We start from the raw sequence: 19791 nt of genomic DNA on the forward strand, positions 1-19791 counted from the left end.
TGATATGGCTCAAGTTTTGTATGGCAAAGCAGTGGGATAATTTATCTATTTTCTTCACTGTGGCTTGGGGTTTTTGGTATAGGAGAAATAAATTTTTTCATGATCAACTTGTTGTTTCTCCTCACCATGCAGCTGAACATGCTTTATCTGTGTTGAAGAATTATAAAGCTGTGTATAAAAAGCATAGGCAGCAGGTTCAAGATTTCTATAGATGGAAGGTACCTCAAGAAGGTTATTTCAAGCTCAATGTGGATGGATCTCTCTGTGTAGAAGCTGGAACTGCAGGCGCTGGTGCCATCTTGCGGGATCATAATGGCAGAATATTGATGGCAGCTGCTATTCCCGAACCGGCTGTTGAAGATGTTGAGCACATAGAATTACTAGCTGTTTTCCGTGGACTGCAACTTTGTGCTAGTATGGGAATTCAGCAAATCCAAATGGAGAGTGATTGTCTCATGGTGGTTGAAGCTTTGAATCATGATAGTATGTTAAATTCTATGTATGGTGGTCTTTATCAGGAAATTAAATGGTTGTCTTCTTTATTTGGGGAATGTTTGTTTGAACATGTTTATAGGGAAGCTAATATGGTTGCTCATTCTTTAGCTAAGTTTGGTCGACAGGTTGATAGTATTACCATGTGGTGGGATTGTATTCCGGACTTTTTATCTCAAACCTTATGATTTGATGTATGTCTATAATCTTCTCTTTGGTATAATGAAGCTTGAAGTTTGCATATCAAAAAAAAAAAAAAAAGTTACGAGAGCAACGTAATAAAAATGTTGGTCATACAATACCAATCGAGCATTTAATGGTATTGTAGAAATACAATTGGATAATTATAAACATAGAAATGTTAAATCACAAACGGGAATCCCGACTGTGGATCTCGGTACGTAGTAGTATTTTTTTTTATACTTAAGGATTAAGGAACTGTTTTTTAACGGAGTTGTGATTTTTTTAAAAAAAATTATTTAAAAATATTAAAAAAATACATGATAAAAAAATTACATTTTTCGGGATCCTCATGTGTAGTTGTAGAGCCACTCTTATAAATATTGTAAAACTCGTCCTTTCCCTCTGGACACAATTCAATTAAATCCAGCTAAAATTTGTTCATGATGATCTAGTCCAATTAAACAATTAGAAAAATTTTAATTAAATATATATAATAGATAAATGTTATAATACTTATTGTTATTTTTATAAAATAATATAGGTTTGAACGTTTATTATCAGAATAGTAAGATCATTGGCGGAACTGCGTTGAGCCTAGAGTCCCAAAAAGAACTAATATATAATTATTATTAAAATTAAAATAAAATTTGATAAAAAGTAATATCGATTCTAAAAACAGTTGAAAACTTCTTGAAATCTTTCAAAAATATGAAGATTTTTCTTCTAACCCCATCTAAAATTCTTGAGCCTTAAACTAGTCCATGATTTTTGCATCCAATATATAAAAATGAGTATATATACATAAAAGTCCAAAAATAGACCATGGGAAATTTAAAAACTTGAAGATACGAGTTAAAAAATACCTAAAATTTGGTCGCTAAAGTATGAATATATATATATATATATATATATTTAATGTATATGCGTTCATATGTGTGTGTATATATATATATATATTTCTTTTATAAACCACAAAATTCTTTTAATATTTAAAAAATTAAAGTGTATTTCTTTTAAACTTTTAAACGTTTTCATATCATTTCTTAAGTTCCTTTAATCAATCTTTTACTCAATGAAAAGAATAATGCTAGACATAATCTTAGGATATGTAAGCCATGCGCACTAATTTTTTATGTAGATATCAGATTTATTCATTTTTTTTAAATGAGTGCGTGAAACTTGCATATTCTAGGACTGCAAATAAATAAGATCAATTATCAAGTTTGAGTGACAAAAAATGTTGATTATAAATTAAAGGAATATAAGACTAAATTGCATCTATAATGTATTTTTTTATGATTATAAACAAATAAAAAATGTATAATATATATTATTAATGCCAAAAATCATACAACAGGCCAGAACAAATGAAAGAGTCATCTCAGCCCAAAATAGTGATTCAAGCTTCGATACGGTACTCTTCATGTTCATCTATGAAAATAAATAGTAAATAGGCAAACAAAAATTAATAAAGAGAGATAGAGATTTATGTGGTTTGGCATAGTGCCCACGTCCATGGGTTGTTTGGGGGCTAAATCCACTATAATAGACGATTTTACAATTTCTCATGGCCTCACGTATCTCACTATACAATAGATAAATTTAGGATTTCGGGAGGTCGAAGATGATGCCTCCCTTGAGAGAAGATCCTTTCAGATCATTGTGCGTGGTGGAGTATGTGTCTCGAGAAGTCGTCCAAAGAGCTCTTTAGTTGCAGATATCTTCTTCTTTTATAGAATTTTCTTTTTTGGAGTGATTGAGTCTTATTTGCCTTATGAAACATTTGTTTTTTAGGAGTTTGAGTCAACTTGCTTTATCTACTCTTTGTCTTACCTCTTGACTTGATTTTTGGCTTTGTCTCGGGACTAAATTATAGGCCGTTGATTTGACCCCCAATAGATGCCTATGATTCTTAAGGTCGATTTAATCACAACAAAAAAGTCTTTAGAACCTTCAAATCAATAATTTGCAGAAAAAATAAACTTAAAAAATTGGTCCCTAATTTTTTTGTTTGTTTTGTGCCAAGCAGTAAAGAGCTCAGTTTGGAGAGATATGCGGGATATGTGCTTGACCATATTAGATGTAAGCGTAGAGCTTAGCTTGAAGAGCTAGGAGAGAGATGTACTTGACCACGCTAGGTGCAGGCACAGAGCTCAACTTGGTTGGGAGATGTACTCAACTACTCTAGGTGCCAATACGGAGCTCGACTTGGGCAAGAGATGTACTTGACTATACTTAATGCAAGCACGGAGCTCGACTTTGAGTTTGTTTGTGTGAATATTTGCCTCATGAGATTGTTTATTGTCAGCTGCATATTTCCGTGATTATTATTATTATCTATTTTTGCTATTTATTTATAGTAGTGGACTTTTGCCCCTTTAGGTAAATTGTTGTTTGATGTTCCCATTTTGGAGTTGATGTTAGATTTTATTTGTAGTAACCTATACTTAAGTGGTTAGAAAGCCCATCGACTCATTCTCAAAGGAAAACCGCGCGAGGCGGTTGTAGAGCTCTGAGGCTCATTTTCAAAGGTAATTTGCTGGCAACGGTTGTGGTGCGAGTGTCATTATTGGGCATTTGTTGGAGAAGGAGTTGTGTTGACGTTGTTGTCCAAGTGTGAGTATGAGAACACTTAGCTTTAAGGGGTGAGCATCGATGCAGCCAATGGTATGAGCCTAGTTGATTTGCGCGCTCGTTTCATCATCGTGAGTATAAGGACTCAACTTCGGTGGGCAAGGGTCCATAAATATGAGGATTTTAGCATCCGTTTCTTTATTGCGAGTCTAAAGACTCGACCTCAATGGGCGAGGGTCGCCTAATCTGAGGATTTGTATGCTTGTTCATCACTGTAAGTCTAAGGACTCGACTTTGGTGTGCAATGATCTCTCAATTTGAGGATTTGCATGCCATTTTCATTACCGTGAGCTTGAGGACTCAGCGTCGGTGGCTAAGGGTCGCACAATTTGAGGATTTGTGTGCCCACTTCATCACTGTGAGTCTAAGGACTCAACCTCGATGGGCGAGGGTCATGCAATTTGAGGATTTGCAAGCTAGTTCATCACCTTGACTTTAAAGACTCGACCTCGGTGGGCAAGGGTCTCTCAATCTAAGGATTTGCATGTCCCTTTCATCACCGTGACTCGGCATCGGTGGGTGAGGGTTGCTCAATTTGAGGATCTGCGTGTCTGTTTTATCACCACAAGTCTAAGGACTCAACCCCAGTGGGTGAGGATCGTGCAACTTGAGGATTTGCAAACTCATTTCATCAACGCTAATTTAAGGACTTTACCTTGACGGGTGAGGGTCAAACAATCTGAGGATTTGCATGCCCATTTCATCATCATGAGTCTAAGGACTTGGGTTTGACGGGCGAGGTTCATGCAAGATGAGGATTTGCACACCCGTTTCATCACCACAAGTCTAAGGACTCAGTTTTGGTGGGTGAGGGTTACATAACCTAAAGATTTAAGCACTTGTTTCACCAATGAGAGTCTAAGGACTCGACTTCGGTGGGGGAGGGTTGCGCAACCTGACGACTTGCATACCTGTTTCATCATCGCAAGTCTAAGGACTCGGCCTCAGTGGGTGAGAGTTACGTAACCCAAAGGATTTAAGCACCCATTTCATCACTGTGAATCTAAGGACTCGACCTCGATAGGTGAGGATCATGCAATTTGAGGGATTGCTCCGCAGTTTCATCATCGCAAGTTTAAGGACTTTGCCTCAATGGGTGAGGATTGCGCAATCTGAGGATTTGAGCGCTCGTTCATCACTGCGAGTATATGGACTTGACCTCGGTAAAGGAGATGCTCAATAACACTGCTATGGCAAGAGGCTTGCAATAGCGGGAGACAAAGATTGACCATCCTTAGAGGTTTTCACTAAAAACCAAGTAGATTAGTGTAATACAAATCACAAGTTTGAGATTTGTAAAACTGAGTCTTTTCACTAGAGCGTGATGAAGACTTGAGGCACACAAACGAGGCCCCCAGGCAGTCATGCTTCAGCAATGATGAAAGTCCAAGGTGCCCGCAATACCAAGCAGTCTATTCTGATATAAACAAATTAAGAAGTCCACGTAGTGCCCAGGAAAGGCTTCGTAGCTAGTGTTCCATGCCATGCGAGCGATTTCCTGTGGAGTATATTCTCGAGGCATCAGATTCTCATGGAACCTTGAGGAATTTTAGTGGGGAAAATCTCCAAGACTCAAATTTGTTAGTAAAAATAAAATTAAACTGACAAGTTTGAGAGAAAAAAAACCATAACTATTTAGCTGCTACTTTCAATTTTCCCTCTATTGGGATTGTTAGCTACTAAATGATTTTTGCACTGGGAAATTGCCATCCTCGAGCCCTTTTGTAGTAATGAAGATTATCCATTTCTCTCTTTCTTTCTTTTTTTTGACTATCAAGCTATATCACTGAGCGAAATTCAGTATTCACATCTCCTTTAGATTAATTTCCTTAGTGTTTTGAAGCATATGGCGACAAGGTTCATGATCACTTTTGAGGTGAGACTAGTGGGCCAATGGGCTATGATTGTCGGTCAAGTTTGGTGGCACTTTACAGTGGGTGCCACGCCCTTGCGTGCCTTTAAGTCGGTTAACGGGTTAATACCTGCTAACTTTGTACTCAGTTTGTATGTGGTCTGGGTGCCATGTGACGTGCAAATCGGTCAATTTGTTGTTTGAGTGACTTGTTACAGGCAAGTGACTTGTGTGTGAGGAACTTTTCATGGGTGACCAAACTACTATGGAAAGTAAACTATTGTGGGCAACCATATCCAATGAGACTGAAGGGTGGAGAGCAAACCCAATGGAACTCAACTGTGACGAGCAAACCAAGTGGGATTGAAGTCTCTATGGCGAGGAAACACGCTACCAGTAAGCTGGTAATGACAAGGAATGCTTTCAGTGGGAAAAGCTTTTGTTGTGAGCAAAGGTGATCTGTTGCTTGAGGCAGCGACCTAGCAGTGAAGTAGTGACTCAAATTTCACCAATGTTATCATGTTGGTGGCCTGTAATAAACACTTGAGACACAATGAAGAGCTTGCTTAGATTGGACAAGGTACACGGCGATGACTTGGGTTGGTATTACTGAAACTGCTTTCATTGCTTGCTAAGAGGTATTGCTTGCCATATGGCTAACAACCAGGAGCTATTTCTATGTTCACTGCCGGTGGCTTTGCACTTATGACATCGTCGGTACGCTTGAAGGGGGTTGGTGGTGCAGAGAAGTCTTCAAGCTACATCTAGTGGTGTGCTGCGGTGATGGTTGCGAGGAGCTTGACGATTGACTCGGTCGATGGATGGGGATCAGTGTAATGGCTACAAAGAGTGTCAGAGATTCAAAATGTGGTCGTGGGTGGTTCCACAAGCTCACGGTTGGGTTGAGCTGGTGAGCATGTTGTAGTGTTGGTGTTAGTTAAGTAACTTGTGCAGCGGACTTTGGTAATGGTGGCAAGAGGTGACAACGAGCCAAGCCTCCACTACCGAGGACCACCTCGTTAAAGGTAGAAAATGCCAGCAGGTCCAGTTGTGCCTGTTGGTGGCCTTACCGAGCTGCGGGTAGCTAGTTGGTTAGTCTCTCGCCAGCTTTTGGGCTCTCGACGGCAATGAACCAGCTGTAAGATGTTTGTGACCTTTTTCTAGCTCTCCGTCTGGGCAGCCAAACCTCGCCAGCATGCATGACGGTGGCAAGCTGCAAAATAAAATGACGGGATGCACCCCTTACATGCATCGTGAATGGCATGCACAATGCATTTGTCAACTACAAAGTGCATCTGTCATGTGCACAATGCATCTGTCACGTGCACAATGCATGCCATGCACTCTACCATTTTTTTTAAAATAGGGTTAACAAAATCAAAAGAAAAATAATAGATTAAAATTTAAATATCTTATTTGATAATTTGGAGATGATCCCATGGGCTGAGGAATCATCATTCTCTCATTTTCGATGCAGATAATAAGTCAATTCCACATACGGCGCCAATTGTTAATACTAAAAATTGCACAACAAGTCATAATAGAAGAAAGAGTCATCCTCAATCCAAGATAGTGATTCGGGCTTTGATATAGTGTTTTTCACGTTCATCCATGAAAATAAATAATAAATAAACAAGAAATAAATAAATAAAAAGAGACATAAATATTTATGTGGTATGGTCTAATCCTACATCTACAGGTTGTTTGGGGGTAAAATGCATTATAATGGACAATTTTACAATCTCTTATAGCCTTATTTATCTAACAATACAATAAAGAAATTTAGGATTTCAAAAAGTTGAAGATGATGGCTCCCTTGAGAAAAAATCCTTTGGGGTCACTGTGCATGATGGAGTCTATATTTGGAGAAGTCGTCTAGAGAGCCCTTTAGACTTTAGTTGTAGAGATCTCCTCATTTTATAGAGATTTATTTATTTTTTTAGAGTGATTGAATCTCACTTATAAAATTTTTTATTTTAAAAATTTGAGTCAACTTGTATTGTCTTATAGAAAATTCTATACACCATATTACTATCTCACTTGAATGCTTCTTTATCATCAATGTTAATAAATACGTCACATCATATATAGTAGAATGTAAATAGGACAGTGGTGTGGTAGATGGTATTACTCTTATCTTATTAAGTAATATTATACACTATATTTTTATCTTATTTTCATTCTATTAAATAAGATATGACTTATTTATTATTATTAAATAATAAAAAAATATGTCATAAATGATTATTCAATAATGATAAATATATTTTATCATACTTAATATGATAAAAAAATGATGGTAATATGATCTATAAAATTCTTTTATTATTATTATTTTTTTCTTGACTTCTGAATTTTATCTTAAAAGTAAATTATATTCCGTTGATTTGACTCCAACACATACCTACGCAAACATCTCGTCAGTGCATGGATAAATATCCAGGTGAGGTGGTAAGTGGTAACTGATACGAGACATCCATTTCTTACTGCATTGAGGTGACCGGAAGGCCCATTCTCTCTACTGAGTCAACCAAGTAATCCCATTACCCAAACTCTTAAATGGGACCCATCTATATAATGATCACGACCCCGCGTGTACCAAGGGTCCAAGAGATGAGCCAATCATTTTTTATCTTCTTTTACGGGCTCTGAGGCAATTAATTTAATTTAATATATGGTTACCGACTCTTGATTTGACGCTGAAGCAATTAATTTAATCTAATTTAATAAAAATTTATAGTGCGTTATAATTATTTTAAAAAAGAATAAATTTTATTATTAAAAAATTAATTTTTTATATAAATTATTTATTTATTTTTTTTTAAAATTATGCTATAATTACACACTCTACTATTATAAATATTAATTTTTATTTAATATATAAGAAGTATATTTAGAAAAAAGGAAAAAAAGGAAAAAAAGTAAGAAAAATCGCAAACCATGCACAAGATCAGCCACGCCATGATTTTTCAATAAAGCGAATAACTTTTCTTTGCAGTCTCCATTGTTTTATTTGGAGTCATCGCTCGATCGTTCAAAACACGACACGTATCCTCTAGGACCCTTTCTAGTCAAAGTCACCCATTAACATTAAGTGCCCATGCACACGTTACTTTATCATAAATCATATTTCTAACCATGAATTTTATAAGTATCACATAATATTTTAAAAATAATAATAAATATGATATGTACATAATAAATAATTAACTTTTTAAATGTAAATACTACTATTTTTACTATTATTCTTACTTTATTAATACGGAAAAGACAGCCTTACAGGTGGCAGCACTGGTGTCACCCCCACCTGCTCCTGCCGGCTGTTTTCTTCGGCCATATCGCCGGAATATTATATATTCACTGTCGGGGATCATTGAACCATAGTATACGTACGTAGTCTCTCTCTCTCTATGTCCGGCCATGAGAGTCGCTGAAAGACATAAGTTCGTCCATATAATATTATGTTATTTTATATATATATATATATATCCTGATACAATCCATTTGATTAATTCATTTTTTTTTTTTTATAAATCATGTAAATTTATAATGATTTTATATAATACTTTAATCAAGTTATAAATTTATTTTACGAAATTCTTTTTATAATCTTTCTCTTTCAACTGGAGTTCAATATTTAATTGACAGTCGATTTTATCTGGTAATATTGATGGTAACATGATTAAGGAAACGAGGAGAAAGAAAGGAGTACGTTGACATATCTAAAGGGAAACTTCAGATCGAGTGCTAGACAACAAAGCTAGTATTTAATTGACAGTCGATTTTATCTGGTAATATTGATGGTAACATGATTAAGGAAACGAGGAGAAAGAAAGGAGTACGTTGACATATCTAAAGGGAAACTTCAGATCGAGTGCTAGACAACAAAGCTAGAGATCTCCCTTCCTGATACGGTAAGATTAATAATTAACCATATATTACGCTGGAAATTAATTATATGAGCAAAGTATGAACATCATCAAGTACTCCATGACCAAACCCAAATTCCAGAAAGTTGTAACAACCCTAGCTAGCTTCCCCATCAGTTGGCATTACATCACGAATTGATTAACATATCCAAGATATCTGGGATTTCGAATTTCAACATGTCGGTGCAATGGCTTTCTAGCTCCCTGCTCTCGTCTTCAGTGCTGCTATTGATGATATATTTTGAATTCGAATTCAATGGTGTTGGGCTCGATGAAGGTGTCGATAAAACTGACGTGAAGCTGAAATTCTGGTTGCCGTTGTTGGAGTGGAAAGTTGATGATTCAGAAGAAGGATCCATGATAGTTTGATGATGCTCAGACCCATGATAATAACTTGGTAGAGGAACATAATCTTCAGTAAAATCTGCAAGCATCCCGTTGCTTTGCCACTCGGTTGGTTGGGAGTTGGAAGAGCTGAAATCGGTGAAACTTGATGGGAACAAATCCACATTGGGCTCCAAACCGGCTTGAGCTTGATCACTTTGGAATGAAACACAGGAGATAGACAATCTGTTGCATGGTGGAATTTCTTGAACAGGTTCTAGAAGTTCATTCGGTTGGACAATTTGTTTTTGGGAACTGCAAAGCTGGTTTTCATGGAGATTTTGAAGAACCAAGTTTGGGTTTTCACGGCTGGATGACATTAGAGATTTGGCTAGCCTTAAAAGGTCTGGATGATTCACTAAAGATTGAACATCAAGAAACCTCGATGACATGTGAATCTGAGATGAATTGCAGAGAGATGAACTTAGAATTGAGGAGAGCTCAAGAAGATCGAGGAGTGGACTGTGAGTAACCGGATCGATTCCCATTCGTAGGAGCCTCTTTCTAATGTGCGTGTTCCAGTAATTTTTTATTTCGTTGTCTGTCCTTCCAGGCAAGCGAGCTGCAATGGCAGACCACCTATGACGACCAAACATATATGGTTGTAAAAATAAGAAAAGGGTACTTTGAGGAACCGAGATTGATGACCCAAAATCTCAAAGTTCGAGGCATTCAAAATAGTTACTGAATATTTCTCTAAACGTAGAAAGAAAGGCTTACCTGTTGCCCAATATACTATGTAGCTGAATAATTGTCTCTTCTTCTTCAAAAGAAAATCTGCCTCTCTTGATATCGGGTCTCAAATAGTTAGTCCATCGAAGTCGGCAGCTCTTTCCGCACCTTTCAAGTCCTACTCAATTGAAAAATGGTCAAAAATGAAAGAAGAAAAGAAGAAAGATATATGTAGAAGAGTAGTAAAGAGATCGGTTGAAGAATTCTGAAAATACCAGCATTCTTTGGTAGGGTTCTCCAATTGCCATACCCATGTTTCTGAATGTAGTCCATGAGTTTCTGATCCTCCTCCGGGGTCCATGGTCCCTTTTTAAGGCTATTTTTCTCACAACACGGAGCTCTTCCCATGCTCTGCAACGATCGAGCTATGCTAGCTAGTACGTGTTGTTTGTTCTAGGTACTATGTACTAATTTTGGTTGAAACGAGAAAAACACGTAGAGAGGGATCAGATCTAGACAGAGAGGTCATGTACATACTATGTTTTGATATGGGGGGTGGACGGACTTGTATAAATAGTAAAGGATCGAAGAGGAAGAGTAAAGAACCACAAGAGAGATGCAGTAAAGAGTTAAAAAAAAATATTCAAACTCATGCATGTATTCTAAAAGAAAATTTTATCTACTATACAATTATTTTACTCTTATCTTACTATATAAAATTATACATATTTATTATTATTAAATAATTTTTTATTAAATAATTCTTGATATTTAATGATGATAAATATATCATATTTTATATAATAATCAGATAAAAATATAAAATATAACATTACTTATACAAGCCTTTAAGAGGGAAATAATTTATAGTGTATGATAGAAATTATTTTATTTTTTATTCAGCATACTAATTTTAGGCTGATCTTGTATTTTATTTGGCCGTAACGATACTTTCGTATTTGTTGGGAGAAAAAAAGGTAAGAGTCAAGGATTTGGCACCGTCCGAGATTTATCTCAATGTAGACGTGTCCCCGGGCACATCTCTCTCTCTCTCTCTCTCTCACTCTCATTAAATTGCACTAGCTTTCTGGATTCTGCATATTAGCTGTCATCGACGACGTCACAATGCCACGTGCCACATTCAAGCGACGCCTTCCCAAGCGAAGCCGACCATACGACGTACGTTGTTACAGCGATTCCATGTACAGATATATTCCTGCCTCTATGCACGAGGGCAGCTCCGGCTCGTGACTCCATTCTATCAGCTTCAGCTAGCTTAGCTCGCTCCTATATTTTTCTTTAAAATAATTCTATTTATTATATTCTATCACACATATTAATATATAATTTATTATTATTTTTATACTATTTAATTATTTGGTTGAAAAGACGGACGTGAAAACATGTAATAAATGCCAAAGGGGACCGAGTTTTACGAGAATTTAATGCACCTAACGAGTTGCGTACTCACGAGTTTTATATAATTTATATAAAGCTGTGCGTTATTTTGCTAGAAACGAGTTTTATATAATTTGATTTATTTTTTATTTTATATTTTATTTTGAAGTTTAAAAAAATTATAATAATGAAATAAAAAAAATTAATAATTTAAAATTTTAAAATTAAAAAATATATATATTTAAATAATTCTTGATTATTGAGATGGGATGACTTGAGATCATCTATGAAACTAAACAGGGTCTTAGTGTTTGTAGAAATATTATTGATGTATGTAAGGCCTAAGAATGAAATGAGATATTGTTTAGAAAATGAGATGAGATGAGATGAGAAATCAGTAAATAGTATCAAAATAATTTGTGAGTAGTAGTGAAATAGTTTAAGTTAATATGTTTTATTGGATTTTGATAAATGAGAGAAAAGAATTGAATAAAAATATTATTCGAATATAATTTTTTAATATAATTTTTGTTTTGTAATTTAAAAAAATTGAATTATTTTTTGTGTTTTATTTAAAAGTTTGAAAAAATTATAATAATTAGATGAAAAAATTAAAAAGTATTTTTGATTAAATAATGTTTGAAAATAAAATTATAATAATTTTTAACATAAAATGAGATAATTTGTATTCCTAAACCGGGCTTAAGTGTTAAATATATGAGTTTTATACAATTGTTTTTAAATATAGACTCTATTATTAAAAGAAAAATGGTATAAAAATTAATATTTTCTCGTAGGATTCACCTTTTTATAAAATATCTGTGTAATATTTACAGTTTCAGCTATCGTTAACACTTGTCAGGGTGATTCATTGTGATAATTAAGTTGCATGGCCTCCTGCCCAAATTCCTTGGTAAGGTAATTATTTTCAAATGTTGTCAATTATATATGTTCCTGGCATATGGATTTTCGTGAGCTTAATTGGTCAATGTTCATCATTGTTTTTTTAATTAATTAGTTAAAAATTGATGAGTAATACTACTTATAGTTATAGAGTACGCAATTACTGTGTAGTCGTTTAAAAAAATATAGTGTATATTATTAAAAAATTAATTTTTTTATTTGTATCCCGTATTTATTTATTTTTTTAAAAATGATTGTCAACATTTGCGTATTTAAGATTGCAATTATCATTTCTAATAAATGATTAAAGTAATATAATTAATTTAAAATACTGATTTGAGAAAACCCTAATAATTTGGCTTCAAAAGTTTAAAGTGTTTATGACCAAAAAAGAAATAAAAAAGGAGAGAGAGAGAAATGTTAGTGTCAGTCTTGAGTACGTAAGAGTTGCATAATAATTTAAAAAAAAAATAAATATAAAATTCATATAAAAAAAATAATTTTTAATAATAAACCTTACTCTTTTTCAAAACGATTGCACAATACTTGCATATCTTGTAATTATATGTAGTATTATTTAAAAAATAAAAAATAAAAAAGAAAAAGTAAAAGACGAAGACCTTATCCTTAAATTTGGTAAATGCATTAGTTTGACGTCTTTGATATCTACCTTTCAAAGTCACACGAGAATAAATTAGCTTGATTTGATTGGATGAACCAATTAACTTAACTTTCACGTCTATTATATCCACATTATTAATAACCCGCAAATTAAATGAAATACTCATTTGTCTTGGATGAATCACATGAGAATTTCAACTCAAATTAACACATAATCTCCTCTAGATTAGGATCGCATGCACAAAATTAATCTGTTGTTCATTTCATTGAAATAGGACAATTCACATAGACAATAATAAATATCTTAAAATATATTTTATGTCTATCCATTTTTAAATCTTTTTAGATACAAAATCTCTTTTACAACATTTTATTTATATTTTAAATGTAGATTTTTTTATAAAGTAATATTAGTTTTACATAATACTTTTATTTTAAAATATAATTCTATAAAAGATGATGAATATAAGGATGTTTGGAGAATAAGATGATATGAGAATTTTATTAATAGTAATAATATGGTTTGTGAATATGATGACTTACATAATTTAATTTATTTTATCATTTCTTAAATTTTAACTTTAATATAATTTTATTTCATAATTTAAAAAATAAATATCTTAATTTTAACAGTCAATCATCTAAAATATCTTTTTCATTTAAATAGGAGTTTTAACACTTTAAAAAATAATTTCCTTGTTATTTACGGAGATGGACGCAAGCTGGCAGTTTCGCTGGGCTTAATTTTGGTTTAAACTTGGACACTGGGTTGTTGGGATTTTAGGACGCACGAAATGCACGTAAGCTGCATTTTCGGTTTGTGTAGCTGGGTTTGACTTGGCCGAAAGGATTTCCTGCGAGACGCAACAGAGAATGATAAAACGTTTTGGATGCACGCTAAAGATTAAAGCAAGACATTACATAGAACCACATGTGGGGGATAGATTTACTTTGGCAGTTTGGATTTATGGGAGTTTCAAGCCGTGGGGCCCTTTGGTTTGACTTGAACGCATAAAACTAAGCAAGCAAAAAATTATTTTGCTTTTTGGCTTGGCTCTTGGAGAACGTAACGCACCTGGGATGCGGCCGACGGAATTGGACTTCAAGAAAAATTGAAGAACAATGCCGCGGGATTGCGAGCGTATTTCTTTTAGTGTTTATTGTTTTTATACTTCTCAGAAAAAGATAGTATAAATTAATTTTTTTATTATAAAAAAACGATATAATTTAGTTTTAAAATATACTTACTTTTCTATATTAATTTAGTTTCATATTTATCTGATTTATTTTAAGGTTATTACTTTTAGTTAACTAATCATTAATTAGATGATTTTAATTTTGTGATTTGTTATTGAAAGAGGAAATTATAGAATAAATATTAGATATTTTGACTAACCTATGTAGTCTTAAAATCGTTGGTCTCAATACTTTTTTGCTTTATTAATTTATATACTCTTGTGTAAAATAATAAACAAGAATATTTTAATCCATTGACTATCGAAAGAGGCTTTTGGATGATTTTGAAGATTTTGCTAACAAACAGAGAATTAAATCCCATTATTTAGATGAGTAAAGTATAGTGAGGGATTATGTGAAATTGATTTCCTAGAAGTTCTTTCTCTCATAAATTTGATCTTCGAACAACAACTTTTTTTTCCTTTGAATATTTTCTTTGAATTGATTTGATTTCAAATTGTAAATACAAATAACCTTAATGACTTTTCTAAATAAAGTCGAGATTATTATAATTTTGGTATTTGTTAAAAGTGAGTTACCAATCCTTGATACGATACTCTTCTCATCATTTTATTATAAAATTATAATACTGTGCATTTACAGTTTTGTACTGATCAAGTTTTTGGCACTGTTACTGTGGGGATTGATTTATTCTTATTTTTGCCAATATCGATACAAAGCAATCTTGGTTTTAATTTAGAATTTTCTTTTAATTTATTTTTATTTTTGTTATATATGTGTGTTTTTAACGTTGGATGCGTCATGCTATATCTCGTGACATTACTCCTTTTAATCTGGAGATTGAAAGAACTTTTAGATCACAAAAAAAGAAAAAAGTACTAGCCATGACTGACGGACAACATCATACACAACCACGTACCTTGAAGGATTATATACGGCTAGTTGTAAATGACAACTGCTCGGGTATAAGACGCCAACCCAATGCTAATAACTTTGAGCTCAAAGTGACCTTAATCAGTATGGTGCAACAAGCCCAATTCAGCAGATCACCACTTGATAATCCCAATATTTATTTGGTGATTTTTTGGATATTTGTGACACTGTAAAAATTAATGGTGCTACTGAAGACACTATTAAATTGAGATTATTTTATTCTTTTTTTAGGGATAAGGCAAGAGGTTGGTTACAATCTCTATAATCGAGAAGTATCAATAGCTGGCAAGACATGGTTAAAACGTTTCTTGCTAAATTCTTTCTACTTACAAAAACAACCAAACTTAAGAGTGAGATTGGTCAATTCAAGCAAAATGACTTCAAATCACTCTATGAAGCATGAGAAAGGTATAAAAATTTGATTCGACGTTACCCTCAACATGGATTGCTGAACTGGTTGCAAGTTTAGATGTTCTATAATGGGTTAAATGGGCAAACTTGGACCATAGTTGACACTGCTTTTGGTGGAACTTTGATATCAGAAACAACTAAAGGTGCTACATATCTTTTGGAAGAAATGATTTTAAACAACTATCAATGGTCAACTAAAAGAACTATGGCTAAAAAAGTTGTTGGGATTAATGAATTGGAGTCGTTAGCAGCCCTTTCAGCTCAAGTTACTTCAATATCCCATTAGATCTTAGTTTTGACAACTCAAGGGATATAACAAGATGTAGAATATGTTGTAACTATAAGTATGACAGTTTCGAGTAATAAAGTGAGTCAAGAACAAGTTTAATACATCAACAATCGGAACTACAACTATCATGGTAATCCTATGCCAAATTACTACCATCCAGGGTTTCGAAATTATGGGAATTTGTCTTATGAAAATACAAAGAATGTGCTGCAACATCCTCTAGGATTTGATAGTCAACCAAGCGAGAAGAAAATATCATTTGAAGATGCCATGATTTTCTTTGTTTAAGAGAAAAATGCAAGGTTTAAAAAAACTTATTCACGGTTAGACAACATTGAGACTCATTGTAGCAACATTGAAGCTGCTATAAAAAATCTTAAAGTGTAAATTGAGCAACTAACCACAACCATTAGTGTGACGTCTTTGATATCTACCTTTCAAAGGCACATGAGAATAAATTAGCTTGATTTGATTGGATGAACTAATTAACCTAACTTTCACGTCTATTATATCCACATTATTAATAACCCGCAAATTAAATGAAATACTCATTTGTCTTGGATGAATCACATGAGAATTTCAGCTCAAATTAACTCATAATCTCCTCTAGATTAGGATAGCATGCACAAAATTAGGCTATGTTTGATTGTTAGAATGATTTTAACTCATCTCAAAATTAATTATTGATGTAATTCACTATTTTTTTAACTTCTCATAAAAAAGTTAAACTCATTTCAACTTATTTCATATATTCAAACACATCTCAACGGCCTATTTACATTTAAACATATATGAATAGAACTTATAAAATACTACTATTTACATATCAACTTAAATTATTTGATATTATCTCAATATTCAAACGCAGTCTTATTATCCAAAAGAGGTTAGGAAAGTCATCCTTGAAGAGTGAGTTACATAATATTAGGTCTTATTTTGTTGTTAGACTCAACTGAGTTCAGTTCAGTTTAATTTTAAATTGAGTGAAACATCAAAACACTTAATTCTCAAATTACTAAACTCATCTCAATTCAGAACCTCTTTACACGTAAGACTCACAACATTTTTCAACTCAACACCTTTTTATACATGGAACTCACAACATTTTTTAACTTCTTATAAATATTTCTAAACTCATTTTAACTTCTAAACAAATCTAAACTCATTTTAGGTGGGTTTTACAAAACTCACTCAACCTTTTCAACTTATTACTATTCATAAAAAACTCAACTCATCTTAACTTAGCTCAACATTCAAATGCAGCCTTAATCTATTGTTCATTTCATCGAAATAAGGACAATTCACATAAACAATAGTAAATATCTTAAAATATTTTTTTTATGTCTATCCATTTTAAAATCTTTTTAGATACAAAATCTCTTTTACAACATTTTATCTATATTTTAAATGAAGATTTTTTTATAAAAATAATTTATAAAAATAATATTAGTTTTACATAAATATTTTTATTTTAAAATATAATTCTATTAAAGATGATGAATATAACGATGTTTGGAGAATGGGATGAGATGTGAATTTAGTTAATAATAGTAATATGGTTTGTAAATAATAATGAGATAACTTGAGTTAAATATTTTTAAGATTTTGAAAAAGAGAAGAAAAAATTGAATAAAAAATATTATTAAAATATAATTTTTTAATCTAATTTTTATTTTCAGATTTGAAAAAATAAAATTATTTTTTATTTTTTATTTAAAAGTTTAAAAGAATTGTGATATAATTAGCTTAAAAATATTTATATTTAAAAAACAAATAAGATAGTTTGAAATAAAATAAAATAGGTTAAGATTTATTACAATAGTTACCAAACATCCCAAATTAAGTCCGTTTATCATTCCTAAAAAGGCAACAAAAGTAAAAAAAACAACACAATTTTGATTAGTATCCGACCAGTATTCGTTCTTTCGGTGTAATCATATGTCATGTCGATTGTCGTTTTGGTATGGCAGGTTCTCCGTCTCTTTTCTCACCCACATTTGAAAAGGCCGAAATTTGATGTTATTGAGAACAGAAACTGTCACGAATACAACGACATTTGACTTATGAGAGAAGAAATCGATTGATCTGTGTAGGCTAGCTGTTGAATTTTACTATAGTCTTAGGAAAAGTAATGGACGATTATCTCGATGAGTTTGATTTTGTTTTTGGCAATGCATTGTCAAACAAGATTTGAATCTTGAACTCCGAGCAATACTTTTGACCCCATCCCTTTTGTAATTAGTTAGCAAATATTATGGACTATCTGCGGATATTGTAGTTATTGAGAAATGATGTTTATTCATTATTTTTAAATTATTATTTTTTTATAATTTTTTGTCCATTTCTAATGTCATATCAGAATTGACCGAATGATGAAAAATTAAAAGATGATAATAAGAGACTCCTGATTTTCTTTCCTCTCTCACCCATTGTGAGTGGAGGTTTTCTCTCTCGCCCACTGTGAGTCTGTTCTGCTTCTTCCTTCTTAAGTGTCGGTCTCTCTTGGTGGTCAAAAGTGAGGAGTATGGCTGATGAATTGGAAGGACTGTATGGTCGGATGTCTTTAATTGAATATGAGGAAGAGGTGGTTTTTGTCGACGAAGAGGTGGTTTGTGATACTATTCATCGTGGCAAAAAATGTTTGATAATCCAGTTGCTGACAATAAAACACTACAGTAAGGAAGCCTTGAAGCAGATGTTGCGGAGGATTTGGCGTCCTGTGAAAATGATGCATATTCAGAATCTCGATTCAAAATTCCTCTTGTAGAATTTGATGATGCTAAGGATAAAAAGAGAGTGATTCGAGATGGTCCCTGGACGTTTGATAAACAGTTGGTTTTGGTAAAAGATTTTGATGGGGCGCAACAAGCCCAAATGTTGCAACTAACTGATGCGTCTTTTTGGGTACGAGTTCACGATCTACCTCTGATGGCCTGAAATGAGACTGTGGGTAAATTGATTGGAAGTGCACTGGGAATCGTAGAGGAAGTGGATCTAATAGAGGAAGAGCTTGCATGGGGCGAATTTATGAGGATTCGGATTTGTCTAGATATTTTGAAGCCTTTGCTAAGGGGGAAAAAGTTGTGTGTTGGCTCTAGTGTACCTTATTGGGTAAGATTCTCATATGAGAAATTACCTGATTTTTGCTATGGGTGTGGGAGAATTGGTCATTCTCAGCAGGACTGTGATCGACGGGGTAGCTATGATCTGAAATAGGGCCCTCTTCCCTATGGTGTTTGGCTACGAGGACTTGGTCATAGAGGGAAACCCACAGAGTCAGGCCGTCATAAACCGCTTGTGGCGGCGGGTGTACAGAACCATGTCTCCCGCATTAATACACGCCCTGATGACGAGGCCTTTACTGTTCCAATAGTAACGGAACCTCTAGTTGCTGATGTTTTAGAATTTTCAAAGAATTTAAAGGCTAATAATTCGATGAAATGGATGAATCCTGCTGAGGCGGAGGTGAGTGAATGCTGCGGTTAGGGATCTGAGAGGGTGGTAGCAACATTGGGAGGGAAGATGGACGAATCTATGGGTTGGGCTACGAAAGGAACTACTCTGTTGGATGTGGGTCTTGCAAATGACTTTACTGAGGTAGAGGGGGGCAATGTGCTTAGGTCTGTGGTCTTGGGTGAGAAGGTAATGGATTCCACTAAGGTTTGCTTACGGGATGAATCTCGACCTTCAAATCAACTTAGCAAGATAACAGGAAGGTGGAAAAGGAAGGCTTAATTTGTTTCTTGCCACACCACGGAAGGCTTTGTGCCGAAGGAAGGTCTTGCTGTAAAAAGGAAGGCACCCCTACATTCTTCTTTAGAGGTTGTGTCTATTGCGGGGAAGAGGCAAAAGCGTGGAGTTCTCATGCAGGTTGATGGTGACCAGCTCCATGA

General features: G+C 33.8%; 1 protein-coding gene and 1 non-coding gene across 2 annotated transcripts; both read right to left on the reverse strand.

The window, feature by feature from the left end:
* Window positions 1-9068: 9068 nt before the first annotated feature.
* LOC122278208 (transcription factor MYB102-like) lies at window positions 9069-10696 on the reverse strand. The gene is made up of 3 exons (XM_043088346.1): window positions 10422-10696; window positions 10195-10324; window positions 9069-10053 (listed from the first exon to the last, which is right to left on the reverse strand). The coding sequence occupies exons 1-3, from the start codon at window positions 10552-10554 to the stop codon at window positions 9219-9221; spliced, it is 1098 nt and encodes a 365-aa protein (XP_042944280.1). The 5' UTR covers window positions 10555-10696; the 3' UTR covers window positions 9069-9218.
* Window positions 10697-15538: 4842 nt separating this feature from the next.
* Window positions 15539-15645, reverse strand: LOC122280197. The gene has a single exon (XR_006229784.1). It is a non-coding gene; the product is annotated as a small nucleolar RNA R71 (small nucleolar RNA).
* Window positions 15646-19791: the final 4146 nt, after the last annotated feature.

Source organism: Carya illinoinensis, chromosome 10, assembly GCF_018687715.1.
Source record: "Carya illinoinensis cultivar Pawnee chromosome 10, C.illinoinensisPawnee_v1, whole genome shotgun sequence".
Taxonomy (NCBI): Eukaryota; Viridiplantae; Streptophyta; class Magnoliopsida; order Fagales; family Juglandaceae; genus Carya; species Carya illinoinensis.

Bases quoted from the DNA above. Each gene is read 5' to 3' on its own strand.
- LOC122278208 (XM_043088346.1), bottom strand. From the start codon at position 10,554: ATGGGAAGAGCTCCGTGTTGTGAGAAAAATAGCCTTAAAAAGGGACCA. The intron at 10,325-10,421 runs GTATTTTCAGAA...TCAATTGAGTAG, and splicing joins AACCCTACCAAAGAATGCTG to GACTTGAAAGGTGCGGAAAG. The intron at 10,054-10,194 runs GTAAGCCTTTCT...TGGTCGTCATAG, and splicing joins CATAGTATATTGGGCAACAG to GTGGTCTGCCATTGCAGCTC.